Source organism: Alosa alosa, chromosome 18 (genome assembly GCF_017589495.1).
Source record: "Alosa alosa isolate M-15738 ecotype Scorff River chromosome 18, AALO_Geno_1.1, whole genome shotgun sequence".
Classification (NCBI taxonomy): domain Eukaryota; kingdom Metazoa; phylum Chordata; class Actinopteri; order Clupeiformes; family Clupeidae; genus Alosa; species Alosa alosa.
The window spans coordinates 17,627,334-17,643,446 of NC_063206.1; the positions used below are offsets into that span (position 1 = coordinate 17,627,334).

Here is a 16,113-nt window from a genome sequence, read left to right on the forward strand (position 1 = left end):
CACTTACACACACACACTCACACACACACACACACACACACACACACACACACACACACACACACTCGTCAGCACATATGAGGGGTCAGTGCTGCGGTGAGGGTGCGGCACGGCTCTGATGGCTGCCGGCGTAGCGTGTGAGTGGACCGTGGCCGCGGGGAAAAGTAAACAAGGCCCGAGTCTCTCTTGTGGCTTTGCCTGCTAAATTGGCCCCACTCGTGCCCGGCCGGCTTCCTGGCCGGGCCTTTCCTCTGTCGGCGCTGGGCTGCCTGTCGCTGCCGCCCACACCGCCCGCCCCACCGCCACGGGTCGGGTTGGAGGTCAGCGTCGTTTGGGGTTTTCCGGCACATTCTTGCGGCGTAATGCACTGTCAAACATCTGTCAGCCCCGTGGGCTATGTTTTTAATGTCTCATCCTCACTCCTCGGCTCTGTGTTCGTGTGTGTGTGTGTGTGTGTGTGTGTGTGTGTGTGTGTGTGTTTGTATGTGTGTTCATGCTTCACTGGTTTTGTCCTATAATGAATGCCAGAGATGATGGGTCAAGGACATGCCATTTCAATGACCTAACTGATCAGTAGTTCTGCACAAGACAAAGTGGAGGATCACCTTACAAAGGCAGCATTAAAATGGGGCAAGTACTTTGTGTGCAAGAATTTTGCAGTATGTAAAGTCTGTTTGTGTGTGTGTGTGTGTGTGTGTGTGTCTATGAAACCTGTGGCTTCTACAGCATCCCCAGGTCAGGTTGACTTTACGGCTCTCGCTCAGTGTTTGTTTTGAACCCGTTTCGTTTTCGGCTTTAGCTTTATGTTAAAGGGCTTGTGCTGGGCATTTGGTGTCCACACACACACACTCACTTACACAGTTTGTGTGCCTGCTTTCATTTCCTGATTCCCGTGAGCCACAGGAGGAAGTTAGGGCTGTAAACGAGTGTTTCTCTTTCGCACCTTCTCTCTCACCTCAAAACATCCTGTACCTCTGTACTGTCTGTGTGTGTGTGTGTCTGTGTCTGTGTCTGCCTGCGTCTGTGTGTATATACAGTATGTGTGTCTAAGTACATGATGTCCTTTGTACAACTGCATATGTTGACACACACAAATACGCACACACCCACACACTGACCACAGTGCTATCTCAGGAGAGCGGTCAGTGATTTGGCCACTGAGGTTTAATCTAATGAAGAGACGTGAGGGCTTGAGAACTGTGCTGTGGGAGTGGAAGGTGATGTGAGGAGGGCTTTTAACACGGACCTTCCCCTGTCACTACTGAACATCTGGCTTTCATTAGCCTCAACCAGATCACATTTAAGATCTCATTAACGTGTGTGTTTGTGTGTGTGTGTGTGTGTGCGCATAAATTCAGAATGAAGAGGAAGAACACTTATCTGGTGTACCTGGGCCAGAATGTGAGCATGTGTGTGTTTGTGCCAAAAAAAGAAAAAGAGTGCGTCACACACACACACACACACACACATACACATGCAGGGAGATAAAGAGGCCAATATAAAGCATGACACCAGCAAAGCCATAGATCACTCTGATTTCATTGGGTTTTTCTGAAACTACCTCCCACCCTTCTCTCGCTCACCCACACACACACACACACACACACACACACACACACACACACACACACAGTCAGACATATACACACACACACACACACACAAATGCACATACACACACAATATTGTGGACATCTGACACCCCCCAGCTGCAAGGTCTCAAGCGAAGGATTTTCTGCCTAGCAAATCTCTCTCTTTTTCCTTCCCTCTTTCCTTCTCTCTCTTTCTCGCATTCTCGTTATTTAAGAGAGAGAGCCGTTTTAATTAGTTCCAGGCGGCGGCTCCCACAGATCGATTACAGAAGTTACGGGAAGTGCGCTCACTTTTCCCGCTGGAATCTGGCAGAGACTGGCTTCCCCCTCACAAACTTCCCAACAGCTCTCCGTAGACAGAGACAGAGAGAGAGACAGAGAGAGAGACAGAGAGAGAGACAGAGAGAGAGACAGAGAGAGACAGAGAGAGAGACAGACAGAGAGAGAGACAGAGAGAGAGAGAGAGAGAGTTTAGAAGCCCATTGCGCTGAATGGTAGTGAAGTATGGGGTCCACTCAGTCATCGTAGCTATACTCACTGGAACAAACACACAATAGAATCTCTACATGCTGAGTTCTGCAGATACATTCTACAAGTACAGAGAAAAACACCAACAAATGCATGTAGAGCAGAATTAGGTAAATACCCACTAATCATTAACATCAACAAAAGAGCACTCAATTTTCTAAATCACCTTAAATCCAGCCCACAAAACACCCTTCATTCTAAAGCCCTCCAAACCCAAGAGCTGAACCCAGAAAAAAGTCCCCTACATCACTTGTTGCAGAGACTAACTGCCTTGCCACACACCCACTCTGATCAGTCTCACAACAAGACTGTTTTCCAAAAACCAATCAGAGTAAACCAAATTATGAAACAATGTAAAGAATCCTAGTTGGAATATTGGAAAGAAGAAACTAAAAATCAAAGTAGATTACAATGCTATCTGGACCTAAACCGAGAATATAAATTAGCAGAATATCTTAATACTGTCAGAGATAGAAAACAGAGACTGACCCTTACCAAGTACAGGCTAAGTGACCACAAATTGGAAATCAAAAAAGGAAGACTCAGAAAATCATGGCAACCAAAAGAACACAGAATATGTGGTTACTGCATGACGGGTGAGGTCGAGACAGAGATGCACTTCCTCCTACAATGTACATCCTTCGATCTAACCCTAGGAAACCTTTTCTTCAACAAATTTAACTCAGAAATTCTTAATTTTAATCCTAATTCAACAAATAGACACACGCACAGACACACGCACACACACACACACACACACACTGCATTATATACTGCATTTTATTTTACTTTTACCTATTTATTTATTTTATTCTTATGAAAATTTACTGACATGTATGTGTTAAGATTTATTGTATAACTGCTTTGGCAATATAAGTGAGCTTGTCATGCCAATAAAGCATTCTTGAATTGAATTGAGTTTAGAAGAATCAGAGGAGGAAACCACCGTCTGGATGAAAATGCACTGAGCGACATTCATGTTAGTAGGCCACAGTGAGGATGAATCACTAGCTCCTCAGAATGGCCTCAGAATGTGTGTGTGTGTGTGTGTGTGTCTGTCTGTGTGTGTCTGTGTGTGTGTGTCCATGAACATGTGTGTGTGCTATTCTATGTCCCCTTCAGAGTGCATGTGTATGGTGGGTGTTTATGTGCTAGTATTTCACCTCCTTGCCCATACCTTACTAGTTCTTAAACTGGGGGTCTCCATAAATATGTGAGCAATCACAAAATGATTTGCAGTCTGAATTAAAGAAAATGTTCTAAATATTTTAGACTTAACATGTTGGACTTGGATATTCAGTAGCCCCATGTCAGCTTACAATTCAGTGTTTCCATAACAAAAGTTAACCAGTGCTTAAGCCAAAGCTTACCAGTGACATAACACTATTGCCACGAGATTGGACAATGTTTTTTGGAGGGTCGCCAGACAAAACGTTTAAGAATCAATGCTTAGAATTGATGTGTCTGTTTCTCAGGCAGTATGGATATGTACATACTTGTATGCATACTCCGTGTAGAGAGTGAAGTGTCTGTATAGGTTTGCCTGTGTCCAGCCATGGCTTTTGTTTGTGTAACCGAGACAGTGTTTGTGTGCGTGTGTGATAGTACATTTCCTTTGACTGTCTCTCATAGGTCTTTTCCACCAACAGAAAACCAGCTCCGTTCCCGTTCGAACCCATTTGAACCGGTCGGAGCATTTCAACCAAATGGAACCAGAAAATAGTTTTTCCTGTGAACCAGAGTGTGCATGTCCCTTTACAGTTCAGAGGGGAGAAGGCTAAAAGCAAGAGTTTTCTGTCCATATCAACTGTTTTCATGAGTAAACAAAACTAGCCAACTAGCATTACACTGCAGACGTTGACTAGCGTTGTAAACAGCTAATTTCTGCCGTTTTTATGGGGCAACTGTTCATATCATTCTCCCGTTTATGCATCTCATTAACTTTTGTTTTGCATGCAACACCCATTGTTGATGACTCATCCATGGTTCGGTTTTAAACTGGTGGAAATGTGGGCTGGTTCAATAGATAGCACCAAGGTTCAAAGAGTTCTAAATGGAAACGGTTCCAGAACGGGTTCTTGAAAAACGCCTTCAGTGGACAGTTCAGGTATAGTCCTGTGTGTCCAGTGTGGGGATGGCAGCAGAGATCTGCCTGGGTCAGCAGCACGGCCAGACAAGTATCCACTTCCTCTTGGTCCTCACCTCTCCTTCCTTCCCTCTCTCAGGCCATCCATGCACTTCTGCATCTGCTCATCATTGCATCAGCACACTCAGCGCATGGTTTCACTGATTTGGCCAGGGAGGCTTGTAGACGTTTGGAGACACACACACACACACTCACACTCTCACACACACACACTCATATACACACACACACACACACACACACACACACACCCTTTTCCCTGATTTAGCAAAAGAAGGCATATGGACGTTTAGTCACACTCTTACACACAAACACAAACACGCACACAATCCCCCACGCCCCATGTTTAAAAAAAGAAAGAAGAAAGGCAAGAAGAAAGGCTGAAGTGTAAGACGAGCAGCGTTTGGGCCGTGGCAGTAGTGGCGGAGGAGTGTGAAACCTCAGAAGGATGTCAAGGCCGTGAGCGGCTTGAGTTTCTATTATGTCTTAATGTCTGCTTTGTGCCGCTCCTTCTCTTAAGCTCCGCTGGACTCAGGCCAGCTTTTCAGGCCCTGTGTGTGTGTGTGTGTGTGTGTGTGTGTGTCTGTGTGTGAGACCGAGAGATCAGAGCCCTTACAGATCGACAAACTGCAGGGGCGTAGCAGAGAGAGGGGAAAAAAAAGAGGTCTTGTCACTTTTCTCAATTGCAGTGAGTGAGGAGTGCTTTTGAGTTTTAGTTTACACGTCTGTGCGCTTTTGAAGCCTTAACGTCACCCAGCATCTCACCTTAAGCCCAACTGAAAACCAACACCCCCACTCTACCAGCAGTCTAGCCACCACTAACAACTCTGTAGGTGTGTGTGAGGGAGTGTATGTGTGAGATTGATTTTGTATTGGCGCCTGTTTAGGGATCTTGTGCTCATTAATCTGTGTGTGTGTGTTTGTGAGATCGGGTATGTGTTTATTTGTGAGCGTTTATGTATGTTTGTGTGTGGGTACACATTGGTGTGTGTGTGTGTGTGTGTGTAATAAAGAGCACTGATGTGGAGGGAAAAGGGTGCCATGTCACTGTGCATCCTGCCTGGGTGTCATTGTGATTGACAGGCCGCGACTGGCTTTTGAAGTCACTGGTGTTGTTTAGTTAAGGCCTGGAAGCAAAACACTGAAATGCGCTCACACACACTCACACACAGGGTGGGGAGTTCTTTGATGCATGGACAACTGGGGTCATTAAAACCTTTGCTTGCAGTCGTCAGGGAGAGTGAACGAGTGTGAGGGTCGTCATCCCCTCCCCCGCTCCCCTCATCTCTCGTCCTTTCTCTCTCATCTCTTCTCTCTCTCCCTCTCACTCTCCATATCCCTTGCTTCTGCCCATCCACCCAGTAACAGCAGCATTATCGGCTGGAGGATTGTGGGTTTTATGGGTGCATATGTTTGAGATATGTCTGAGAGTGCGTGTGCATACATATATCTTTGTGTGTGTGTGTGTGATTGGTTGGATGAGTTATAGTTTTGTTTCCCAGAAAATAGCTGTGGGCCTCTCAGAAAGGGGAACACACACACACACCCCCACCCACACACGCTCGGCCAGAGAAATATAGAAAAAGACACATCAGTCTCCTATCTCAGTTTTACATTATGTTCACCCTGAGTTGAAGCACAGATTGGAACCAGGTTTATCATTAAGAACACGTGCATGCAAACACACACACACACATACACATACACTCAAACGTCACACACTCACACATCACAAACAGGCACACACACTTGCACACTTTCTCTCAACACACACACAGACACACAAAATGTTATTCAGATAGATAGATAGATAGATAGATAGATACTTTATTGATCCCCAAGGGGAAATTCAAGAAAAAAATTCACATGAGCTTCTCTCCTCTTTGTTCGTTGGCCAATGTTTCTTCTTTGTCTTGAGAGGTGATTGCGGCTGCGCTGTCTCTTGGCTCTGCTTCTGTACCCATATCTCAGCAGTATCTGCTTTTATTGGATGTTTCATCTGGGAGCCAGTGAAAACAGCAGTCCACTGCTTCCTCCAGCACCACTGGCCAGCCAGCCAGCCACAAAGCTGTCTCACTGATTACTTACACACACACACACACACACACACACACACACACAAGCACGCATAAACAAACAAAGATACATAACCACAAATGCATAACCTTAAGCCAGAGTGCGCGAGGCATACAATTGAATTATACAGCTGAGCATCAAAGGAAGGCCTGTGGGATGAAATGTTGTGCATTAAATATCTGAAGAGCATTAAGAGTGTGCAGACTTTATTTCTGCATTGTGGCATGCTCCTATTCACCACATGTGGAGGGTGTGTGCATGCTTCTCCCTTCCTCCTGGTATACACATTGTCACCTACAGACTAGTCAAACTAGCATAATGCATACTCTTGCATATAATGTAACCCAGCGTTCTTCTCTCTCTCCACCTCCTCTCTCTTCTCTCTTCTCTTTCTCCAATCCACTCATCCCCCTCTCCTCTCATGCAGATGTGGCGGCAGGGGCACTATGCCCACCTGTGGCCCTACAGCTGGGTGTGGCCCTGCTTTGCCAGCTCTTCCAGGTGTGGGACCAGGTGGCCGTTGGCGTAACAACCCTCACCGAGTGGTTGCTGGGAGACTGTATGCCGGACATGAGGGCAGAGGAGAACACTGATGTGGTGAGGACAGTGGGGACAGTTCTGGACCGGAGGTCTGGGGTTTGGCGGGGGGGGTTACTGAGACCTGAACACACCAGGGATGACATGGAAAACCAAGCACAGCTGTAAATAATTTCCAGCGTTATAGTTCAACCAGTTGAAATGTCAGTGATTGGCTAAACATACATGTAGCAGGAGTTGCTAAGATCGTGAATTTCAGGAAATCAAAGTGAATGTGGTAAACTTTGAGGACAAATGGTGCTGTTCAATTTGTATAAACAACCAACAACGGGAATAGAGTAAAGAGAAATTACGTCCACAGGGTTTTGAGAAGTTCTTAACATAATTTCACTGATGTCCTACCACACAAACCACACTCGGGATGTAATGTTGATACCTTCCCATACAAATTCTGAACCAGAGCTCAGTCATGTAAATATGGTTTGTTCATTACTGGCACATTGTAATCATAGAATCGTGAAAACCCATCAGTCAGCTCTGGTGTCATTTTTCATGGGAGCTGTTCTGTAGTTGACTTAGTCATGCGCTCGAGACAGTAGAGCAGTGGAGGAGCTGAGTCCACCTTCCCTTGTGGGATTACACAACCCGAGCCGCAGCACACCGCCGCTGGCCCTTTCATCTAAAGCCCCTTAGCGTCCGAGCGGCCATGGTCCTGGCGTGCCCCCCCCCCACCCCACCGCCGGGGGAATGTGACCTGCTGGCCCTGGGGCAGGTGGTGCCAGCCTCGGGCAGGAAGAGGAAGCAGCTTTGGGTCAGTGGTCAGCTGGTCTAACAGTGTGCGGGGCTGGTGTGAATTAAAGACTCGGTCAAGGAAATGATGTTATTTTGCCCGTTCAATTTCATTCAAGTTCAACTCGGAAATTGAAATCGTGATGAAAATGTTTAACATTAGCCTTTACAGTTAGCTAAGACATGATTTAGCGTAGCAGGAGACTCATTGGTGTTGCCCTGTCTCCCCTGACCAGGATGAAGAGTTCCTCTTTGAGAAGGGCGATCTGAACCTGTGGGCGGAGCCTCTTCAGTGGGCCCGGCTGCTGCACACTCATCTGGCCGCGCTGGCGTCGGCCGCGGGTCCAGCGGGCGTTCCTCCAGCCGAGCGGCGGCGGTTGTCCGAGCTGGCCCAAGCCCAGGCACAGGCGTCGGAGCAGGCACTGGTGGCACTGCCCACCCTGCCCCAGTTCTCCGCCGCCCTTGAGCACGCCAGGCTGAGCGTGCAGAGAGAGCGGGCAGGCCTGGCGCTCGGGATTCTGGGAATGCTACAGGAGGACTCCCTCTTAAGCTGAGGGCCCCCAATGCCAACTGTGTGCACCCCCACACTGTCATCAAGTCTACGTGGCTTAAAGCCTACATGCACACACAAAGCTGGGAAGAGTCATAGGTGATGCGTAACAGGGGCAAAGAAAAGACTAGTTCATCAAATCCTGATTGCCTTGTGCTTATAGGTTGGGGAAAAAGCTTGTACCTTATGCATCCTTTCTTTTTTTCATATATTTATGGCTCTAATTAAGTTTAAGATTAAGATTACCATACAATCTCCTTGGTCCACTTTTCCCTGCTTGTGAGTGAGGACTGATGAAGACGCCATCTTGCATCTTGACTTCACCTCTCTAATTTGTTTACATAATAGTTTCAGGAAAGGGAAGGGGAAAAAAGGAAACTGCGGTTTCGACGTGTTGTAATCCCCCACACACACACACACACACACACACACACCTCTGTATGTTAGTAAGTCTCACACTCACCAGACAGACAGAAAATGGTGATTGGGAGTTTTTTTTTTTCTTGAGAGCCATGCCAGGAACTGTGCGTTCTTCTGCTCAGCCCCTCTGAGCTTAAGTCTCTTCAGGCTTCGGGAAAGTTCAGATGTGCTCCGAGGACCTTCTGACAGAGGGCACCTCACGCTCTGCCTCCCACAGCTCTTACAAACAATAGAGAAGAAGGCCTGTTTAGGAAACACCTGTAACCAACTTTGTAACCAAATTTATATGTGTGTGTGTGATACGTGCGTTGCGTGTCAGACCTGGTCGTGTCTACACAGAAACCGTGTTTATGAATTTCGCAAACTGCCCGAATGCAAGTGGGAGGAATTGAAACCACCAGTGTAAGGTTTTTTTTATTTTTTTTTTTATTCCAAGTGGTTGAACACCATGAATCACCATCTAAAGAGGACCATCTTGTAGTAGGCGAACATATCCTAAACCCACTGTCTCACAAGGAGGAAAGATTCCAGCTCCCGCTGCGTCCTCTGGCCCTCTTCTGGACAAGATCTGGGCCTGGACCAGGAATAATGAGCGAATGAAGCAGCACATTCTTAACCCACTAGTGTAATTGCTGAGCGGAACACAGCTGGAAACAGTGGTTCACAAACCAGTGCCTTCCTTATAAACAGAATGGGGTTGCAAATTCACTGTTGTGTAGATGTTGGTTTCATTTTGTGTATGTAGATGGAGTATAATTCTGTATAGAGGGGTGTGCTAGTTCATGATGAGTCTCTCAGAAAGCCAGTCTGTTATATTGTAAATGAACATGTCATGCAAACCATGTGTCCCTAGACTGTTTTTAATTCAAATAAAATGCTGTTTTTATCCCATTTGAGTGCCTCAGGGGTTCCTCTGTGTGTGTCTGATTGTTTGTGTGTGTGCTTTTTCATTTGAACTGATGGAAAATGACCCCGGGTGCCTGAGCTTGAGTAGGTTATGTCTTCACCTAATCCAATCCCACCATCTCTCCAAGTCCCAGGCCTTAGGGCCAGACTCGCACAGGGACTGCTCTCCAACACCCTATCAGGACCCTTACGCTGAATGACCATTTTGTGCGGCCAGTTTTGATTGCTATGTACAGTGAGGGGCTACGGTGGATATTGTTATGGGCAACATGGTCGGCTGCAAAATATGGGATAGCATTACATTTGGGGTAGCTTTACGGAGGTCCTAAAGGGAAATGTGGACTTTTTTCTAATGCAGGGAAATTACACGTGAATATGAAAAAAAAAAAAAAAAAAAGAAAAATAGATATCCCCTCAAAACCTCCTAATGATATTTACATCAAGTTGATATTGTTTTGTATGGCAGGTGTCCTGATATCTAAATTATCTATTATCGACTGCAATATGCAATAATTTGCATACATTTCAAGCACAGAAACCTTAACACTGGATAAAATCAGGTTCGAAATTATTTTTTATTTTTGTGTCCGTGATATACAAGCTAGAAACGCCACTGGGGAAAGGAAAGGGAGTTGCACTCACTTAAATTCACATGAGCAAAGCAACATGGAAGCTAGCAAAATAATAACGGTCAGGCGCGCAATCCTTCCACACCTCGCCTGTTTTCCCCCCCATCCAGAACATTTCTCGTACGCATGGTATTTTTGTCTTCAGGCTGAGCTGCGGTATTTTTTCGATACGCCCTGCGTTAGGCTACTAGAAAAAGAAATCGGGTAGAATGTGCCCCTTGCTATGCCCGGTTACGCAATCGACGCAGCACACAAGAGCCCCTGTGTCCAGTGCGCGCTTCAGTGTGGAGACAGCTGCTTGTGCCGCGGGCGCTTGTAGTGGCCATGTTGTTTTACTGTAAAAGTGATGTAATGTTTTGGAGCGCTTGAGCGTTCCCCAATAAAAAAAAACAGTATGCGACGAGGGGAGGTGGTTTTTTTTTTCTCCCTTTTTTTCCTCGGCGGATGGGTATTTGCTCAATGGGTTCCTTGATGTTTCAATCATGACGTTTGCGTTTGCTGTCATTGTAATACGTGTGCCATCAACATAACATTTCTAAACTAAAGTGAACGTGTATTTACTCTGCCCGTGCACGATGTGTAAACCATGCCCTAATTGTTTACTTATTTTATTGTGACGAATGTTTACTTGTTCCGCGGATGAATGCAGATTAGGTGGAATTTCGGACGTGTTCTCATGTCGCACTTCGGGTGGCGCTGAAGACTGTATCTTAGTTATGCAGAGAGATCTGCAGCCTGTGGAGGGCAGTGTTACACCGTGAGATTGCAAGGCATTCCTCTGGATGACTTGACATGATTTCGCTCGAAGCTTGTTGTTTGCCTTCACAGTAGGCTACTACGACGAGCAGTCACTGTGAGCTCACAAAGCAACTGCAAGTTTCCAAGATCTTGAACATGAGTTAAAATCTGTCTCACCCACTTGCTAAACTAGTAACAGTTACTGATGTTACTGATATGCCTTCTTATGCTAACTTTACGTTTGGGTCAATACTATTATGGATATTAAATATATCAATAGATTATATAGATAGATTGTAGAACATATTGCCTAATTGCGTTACTAGCTAAACCGTCTTGATTGATTAAAATCCCCAAGCCAATTCAAGTTTTGTGTTTGGCAAACTTGGTAGACTTTAGAAATTGGGTCAGGTCCATGTGTACAAGGGGAAACACTGGATTTCTATTCCTAACTTGTTTATCGTAGGCTACATCGGACCTATGTACAATTTTGCTCAGTGTAGTTGTTGATTATGCAACCGCCGTAACCCAAGGAATGCTACTCGGTGGCAGACTCTAGATCTCCAGCAGCATGCTCCACTTTCCTCCTTTCCCTCCATTCTTACACACGCGCACACAGCGAGGAGAATCTGGTCTGTCCTACTTGTTGATAGCAGCGACACGAAACATAAGTGCAACACTATTACTATTTCGAAAACCGTCAGCAACATGCTATTTATTTAATCGACTTACTTTCCAAAGTCCCTAAGTATGTGGGTAGGGTACAGTTTATATAGACTACGCGCGGGGACCCTGGTTGTTTAATCGACTTTTGTTTGTATTGCAAGGGGAGGCAATGCGTTTAGCGACTCGCAACAAAGCAGACATATGAGAGTTGAGAACAGTGTTGAAATCATACTCGTATCAAAACGAAGAAAATGATACAATGAAAAGTTGTTGCGTCTTGTTAACAAATCAGTCCCTGAAGCTAGCCTGTTTTCTATCTACCGCACATCAGCCTACAGATGAGCACTCCATGGTTGAGCGTCCAGTAATTCTTCGACAAAACTTTCTCCGAAAAAATCGAGCATTATGATCATAGTGGGCTGAGACTGTGGGGTTTAGGAAAGGCAGATGTGGATGCATTCCCGCTGCTCAGTGGAGTTTGATCTACGACCCCCCAGCTTTTAGGAATCACGAACGAGAAATGAGAGCCCTGCTAACTTGTAGGAGGGGTGTGGATGATGGCCAACCAGAAGAACTCCTGCTTCCTTCGAATAGAGGGGCGTGACTTTGCCCCCAAGTTTTCCGCCCTCATCGACACACTGCTGCTGCGAAGCGTTTATATTCATGTGCGGAAGAGACTCAGCGACTGCAGCATTCAAGCTCGGCACTTCACAGAGGAAGGACATCCCATAACAAAAACACGAAACACAAAACGAGGAACTTATCCTTTTCTCTTTGCAGTGTGAGCAATCACCCTCTGGAATTCCGTTCTTTCACGTAACTCGGAGCTCCCAAAAACAGCAGTCGTGGCAAATTCATAGAAATAGTTTGCCTCGTGTGCTGTGCGCCCAAGGATCCCGGTCGGTCCACCCATGAGAGATCAACTACGGCAGAAAAGTTCCGAAAACGAAATGTCTGCAACCATCCTGTCCGCTTTCTACGACATCGACATGCTGTACAAGGTATATAGCAAGACTACCTTGGAGATGCGCGTCTTTTTGCAACTTCTCACTCCAGAGCAACATGCTAGCGTAAAAAGTTTGCAACTGCGTAAAAGTTTGCTAGCGTAAAGTCAGTGCAACAGCCAAGTTCGAAGGCTAGCTCACTAGCTGGAAATCAAACTGCACTGCATACCATGACATATTTTCATAGTTGAGTGCAAATCAAAGTTGCAAATCCAAATTGGAATAGTCAAATTAGTATTAAGCAGTGCATGCAGATAGCAGTAGACTTGTTAGATAGAATGACTTTGGTGTTATTTGAACTGATTGTGTGTTTGCTTAAGTTTCTAACTGGTTTCCTGTTGGTTGCTTTTGTCCACAGCAGGAGAAAAGTCTCAACATGAACGCAATTCACATCAACAGTATGTTGGACAAGAAAGCCGTGGGTGCTCCAGTTACAACGTCTAGTTCCAGCAACTGCTCCTACACCCCGGGATTTTTCCGCAGAAATTCGACCAGTAACATGGATTCAGTGACCAACAGCAACAAGTACACAGCGGGCTCCTACAGTAACTTGAAGGAGGGCTCGGTGGTGAATGGCAGCTCGAACATCGCCATCATGAACAAGGAGAACAAATTTCGTGACCGTGCATACAGCGAGAACGGGGACCGGAGCCAGCAGCTCCAGGTTCTGCAGCAGAAGCCGGGCTCTCAGATCAACTCCACCCGCTATAAGACAGAGCTATGCCGACCATTCGAGGAGAATGGAGCGTGCAAGTACGGGGAAAAGTGTCAGTTCGCGCACGGCTACCACGAGCTGAGAAGTTTGTCTCGCCACCCCAAGTACAAAACCGAGCCATGCCGCACGTTCCACACTATCGGTTTCTGCCCATATGGTCCACGGTGCCACTTCATCCACAATGCCGACGAACGCAGGCCAGCCCCGGCCAACGCCAACATGCAGGGAGAATCTAAGTCTGCTCGGGAGCTGTGCGGAGGCTACGGCCAGAGGGACATGCCACAGCCCAGCGCCTTCAGGGAGAGACCAAAGCTCCACCACAGCCTTAGCTTCTCCGGCTTTGCCACCCAACACGGACTTGACTCGCCGCTCATTGAAAGCCCCACATCCCGCACCCCGCCACCCCTATCCACCAACAACTCTTGCCCCCAAAACTTTTACGAGGATGTGTCGCCAAACACTCTTGCTTGCATCAACAGTGCCTTCTCCTTCCCTGGGCAAGAACTGAAAGCCTTACTCGCTCCACTGGCAGTGCATGCTCAAAACAACTACGCCAATCACTCTAATGGTGCTTACTTTGGGAACCTCTCGACCGTGTGCCCTCCCTCTCCCCCCTACAACATGAGCCACTTGCAGTCCTCCCTGCAGCGCCTCTCTGAGTCGCCGGTGTTCGACTCGCCCCCCAGCCCCCCTGACTCCATCTCAGACCGGGAGAGCTATGCAAGCGGGTCCCTAAGCTCTTCGGGAAGTCTCAGCGGCTCCGAATCTCCCAGTTTGGATGCCGGCAGACGTTTGCCAATCTTCAGCAGGCTGTCGATTTCAGATGATTAAGTTCGATCACTTTTGCATGTGGTGTGTTTGTTTTTTTTATACCTTGTTAAGTATGAGGAGGACTTGAAATTCCAGCACTCACCGCTGTTTTTGGACGGTGACACCTCTGACGACGTGTAACGTTTGACAGAATTACATCTGCTTTAAAACTTTAGAGACAGATGACATTGTCTTGTCTTTTTGATATGGCATTAGTCCATTTGTCTGTATGTTTTTGATAACTACAAGTAGCTATCAATAGAAGGCATTCCACCGGTGACTTATGTTTTGAGCTGCAGCAGATTGCTGTCTTTTTAGGTCTTATCAAGACCTGTTTCCGGAGTCGTATACAAGACTTTTTTTTTTTTTTTCTTTCTATCTTTCTTTCTTTACGAACGAGAGAAACCTAGCGGTTTTAGATTTTCCTGCATCCTACCAAGAATATGCCTTGACACAAGTGTAACAGCTTCACAGCTTCAAAAGTATGTGTGATTATTTTTTTTTCTTCTTGAAAGCTTAAAAACTTCCATTCCAAAAGTTGTACCTGGTTCACAGCGCCACGCAGTGGTTTGGTTGGGTAGTGTGTAGTTTGTTGCTTAGTCCAAGCATTCTTGTTGAGGTTTGTACGGGAGATCACTGCTGTTGGTTGGATATATATTTTTTTAGAAGTTCTGAGTGATTACATAGCGGTGCATAACTGGCTATGGACTATTTAACTTATTTATTATCTTGTGAAAAGTATAGGCTACATTGGTAATTGTCCAGACTGTATTTATCGAGTATGATGAAGCAATAGATATATTCTTTTATGTTTAAATTATGATCGCCATTATTAATCTACAGTAAGTGGAGTGTATGTTCTTCTCACAGTAATATATATTTTTTGTTGTTTGGTCTCTTTTGTAACTTCACTTCGTTATTTTATTGTAAATGAGTAAAAAAAATCTTAATTTAAGATATTGTATGTGATATTTATTTCATTAATTTTTTGTTTCCTTGTTTACGTTTATTAAAAAACAACAAACAAACGTTTGCGTGATTTGCTGGAGGTTGCTTGTCTGTGCTGTGGAAGGCCTATCTGTCCTTGGCGAATCCCTAGATTTGTTTCTCTAGTGGAGTCAGTAGAATGTACAAACAATGTGGGTTTATTCTTTCTTCCTGTCTTTGTTTTTGTTTTGCTATTTTGTGTTTTTCTTTTTACCCAAGACCGTCCAAACTAGCCTTACTTTTTTACACATCCATATCAGATATCACCAGTCAAAAAAAATCCCACATTTTTCAAACAAATCACCAATTAACCAAAAAAGTATTTTTTTTTTCCTCCTTTCCTTCTCGTTATCTATTATTGCACGCGGTCACTCTGTGATTCCAACCACGTGCTAGAGAATGTAGCAAGCCCATGTTGCCCCAGTGTTCTATGATACTGGGGATCACAGTCTTACATGCCTTAAGATTCACCAAATAAAGTATTTTTCCTACATGTAATTATATTTCTTTCCTATCTCTTTTTTTACTGAAGTTGAATGTAGTCTCAATTTCTAAGTTTGTCCTTGGAAGGTTGTTACCACTTGTATTTAAGAAAAAAAAACTCGCTATAAACATTTAAAAAGGAAAAACATTACAACTTTAAAGAAAACAACTGAAGCCTTTTTTAATATTATTACTAGTATATCTCCCTTTTACTTGTTCCTGATTCTCTTTTGATATGGGAATTGGCTGATTTTCCAAACTTGCTGGGCGGGATGGTAATGTTGAACACATTTTGTATGTACATAGTTAGGTACAGGGGGATGCGCACTATGTACTCTGTTTGACTACTTTATCAGAAGTAAAGCTGTTTGAATGTATCTAAAAAGGCAATGGACAAAAAAGGCAACAGGAGTTGTGATGTAATTATTTTTGGGGGGAATCAGTTCACTACAATTAAGTGTGAGACTGTTGACTTTGTACTGTACATTTTTGTAGTTTCTCCCAATAAATCATTTTGGAAAAAAAAAAAAAAAAATC

General features: G+C 45.1%; 2 protein-coding genes across 4 annotated transcripts in view; both read left to right on the top strand.

The window, feature by feature from the left end:
- thada (THADA armadillo repeat containing) overlaps window positions 1-8,688 on the top strand; it is a 93,578-nt gene extending 84,890 nt beyond the window's left edge. For all 3 annotated transcript variants that reach the window (XM_048269841.1, XM_048269840.1, XM_048269842.1), the window contains 2 exons: window positions 6,770-6,939; window positions 7,905-8,688. In XM_048269841.1, coding sequence (XP_048125798.1) covers window positions 6,770-6,939; window positions 7,905-8,222 — 488 coding nt within the window. In that variant the 3' untranslated portion in view covers window positions 8,223-8,688. The remainder of the gene's footprint in view (window positions 1-6,769; window positions 6,940-7,904) is intronic.
- Window positions 8,689-12,237: 3,549 nt separating this feature from the next.
- zfp36l2 (zinc finger protein 36, C3H type-like 2) lies at window positions 12,238-15,591 on the top strand. The gene is made up of 2 exons (XM_048270289.1): window positions 12,238-12,578; window positions 12,940-15,591. Exons 1-2 carry the CDS (start codon window positions 12,489-12,491, stop codon window positions 14,125-14,127), a joined length of 1,278 nt encoding a protein of 425 aa, XP_048126246.1. The 5' UTR covers window positions 12,238-12,488; the 3' UTR covers window positions 14,128-15,591.
- Window positions 15,592-16,113: the final 522 nt, after the last annotated feature.

Coding starts and splice junctions, on each gene's coding strand:
- zfp36l2 (XM_048270289.1), top strand. CDS start 12,489: ATGAGAGATCAACTACGGCAGAAAAGTTCCGAAAACGAAATGTCTGCA. Junction 12,579..12,939: donor ACATCGACATGCTGTACAAG/GTATATAGCAAG, acceptor TTTTGTCCACAG/CAGGAGAAAAGTCTCAACAT.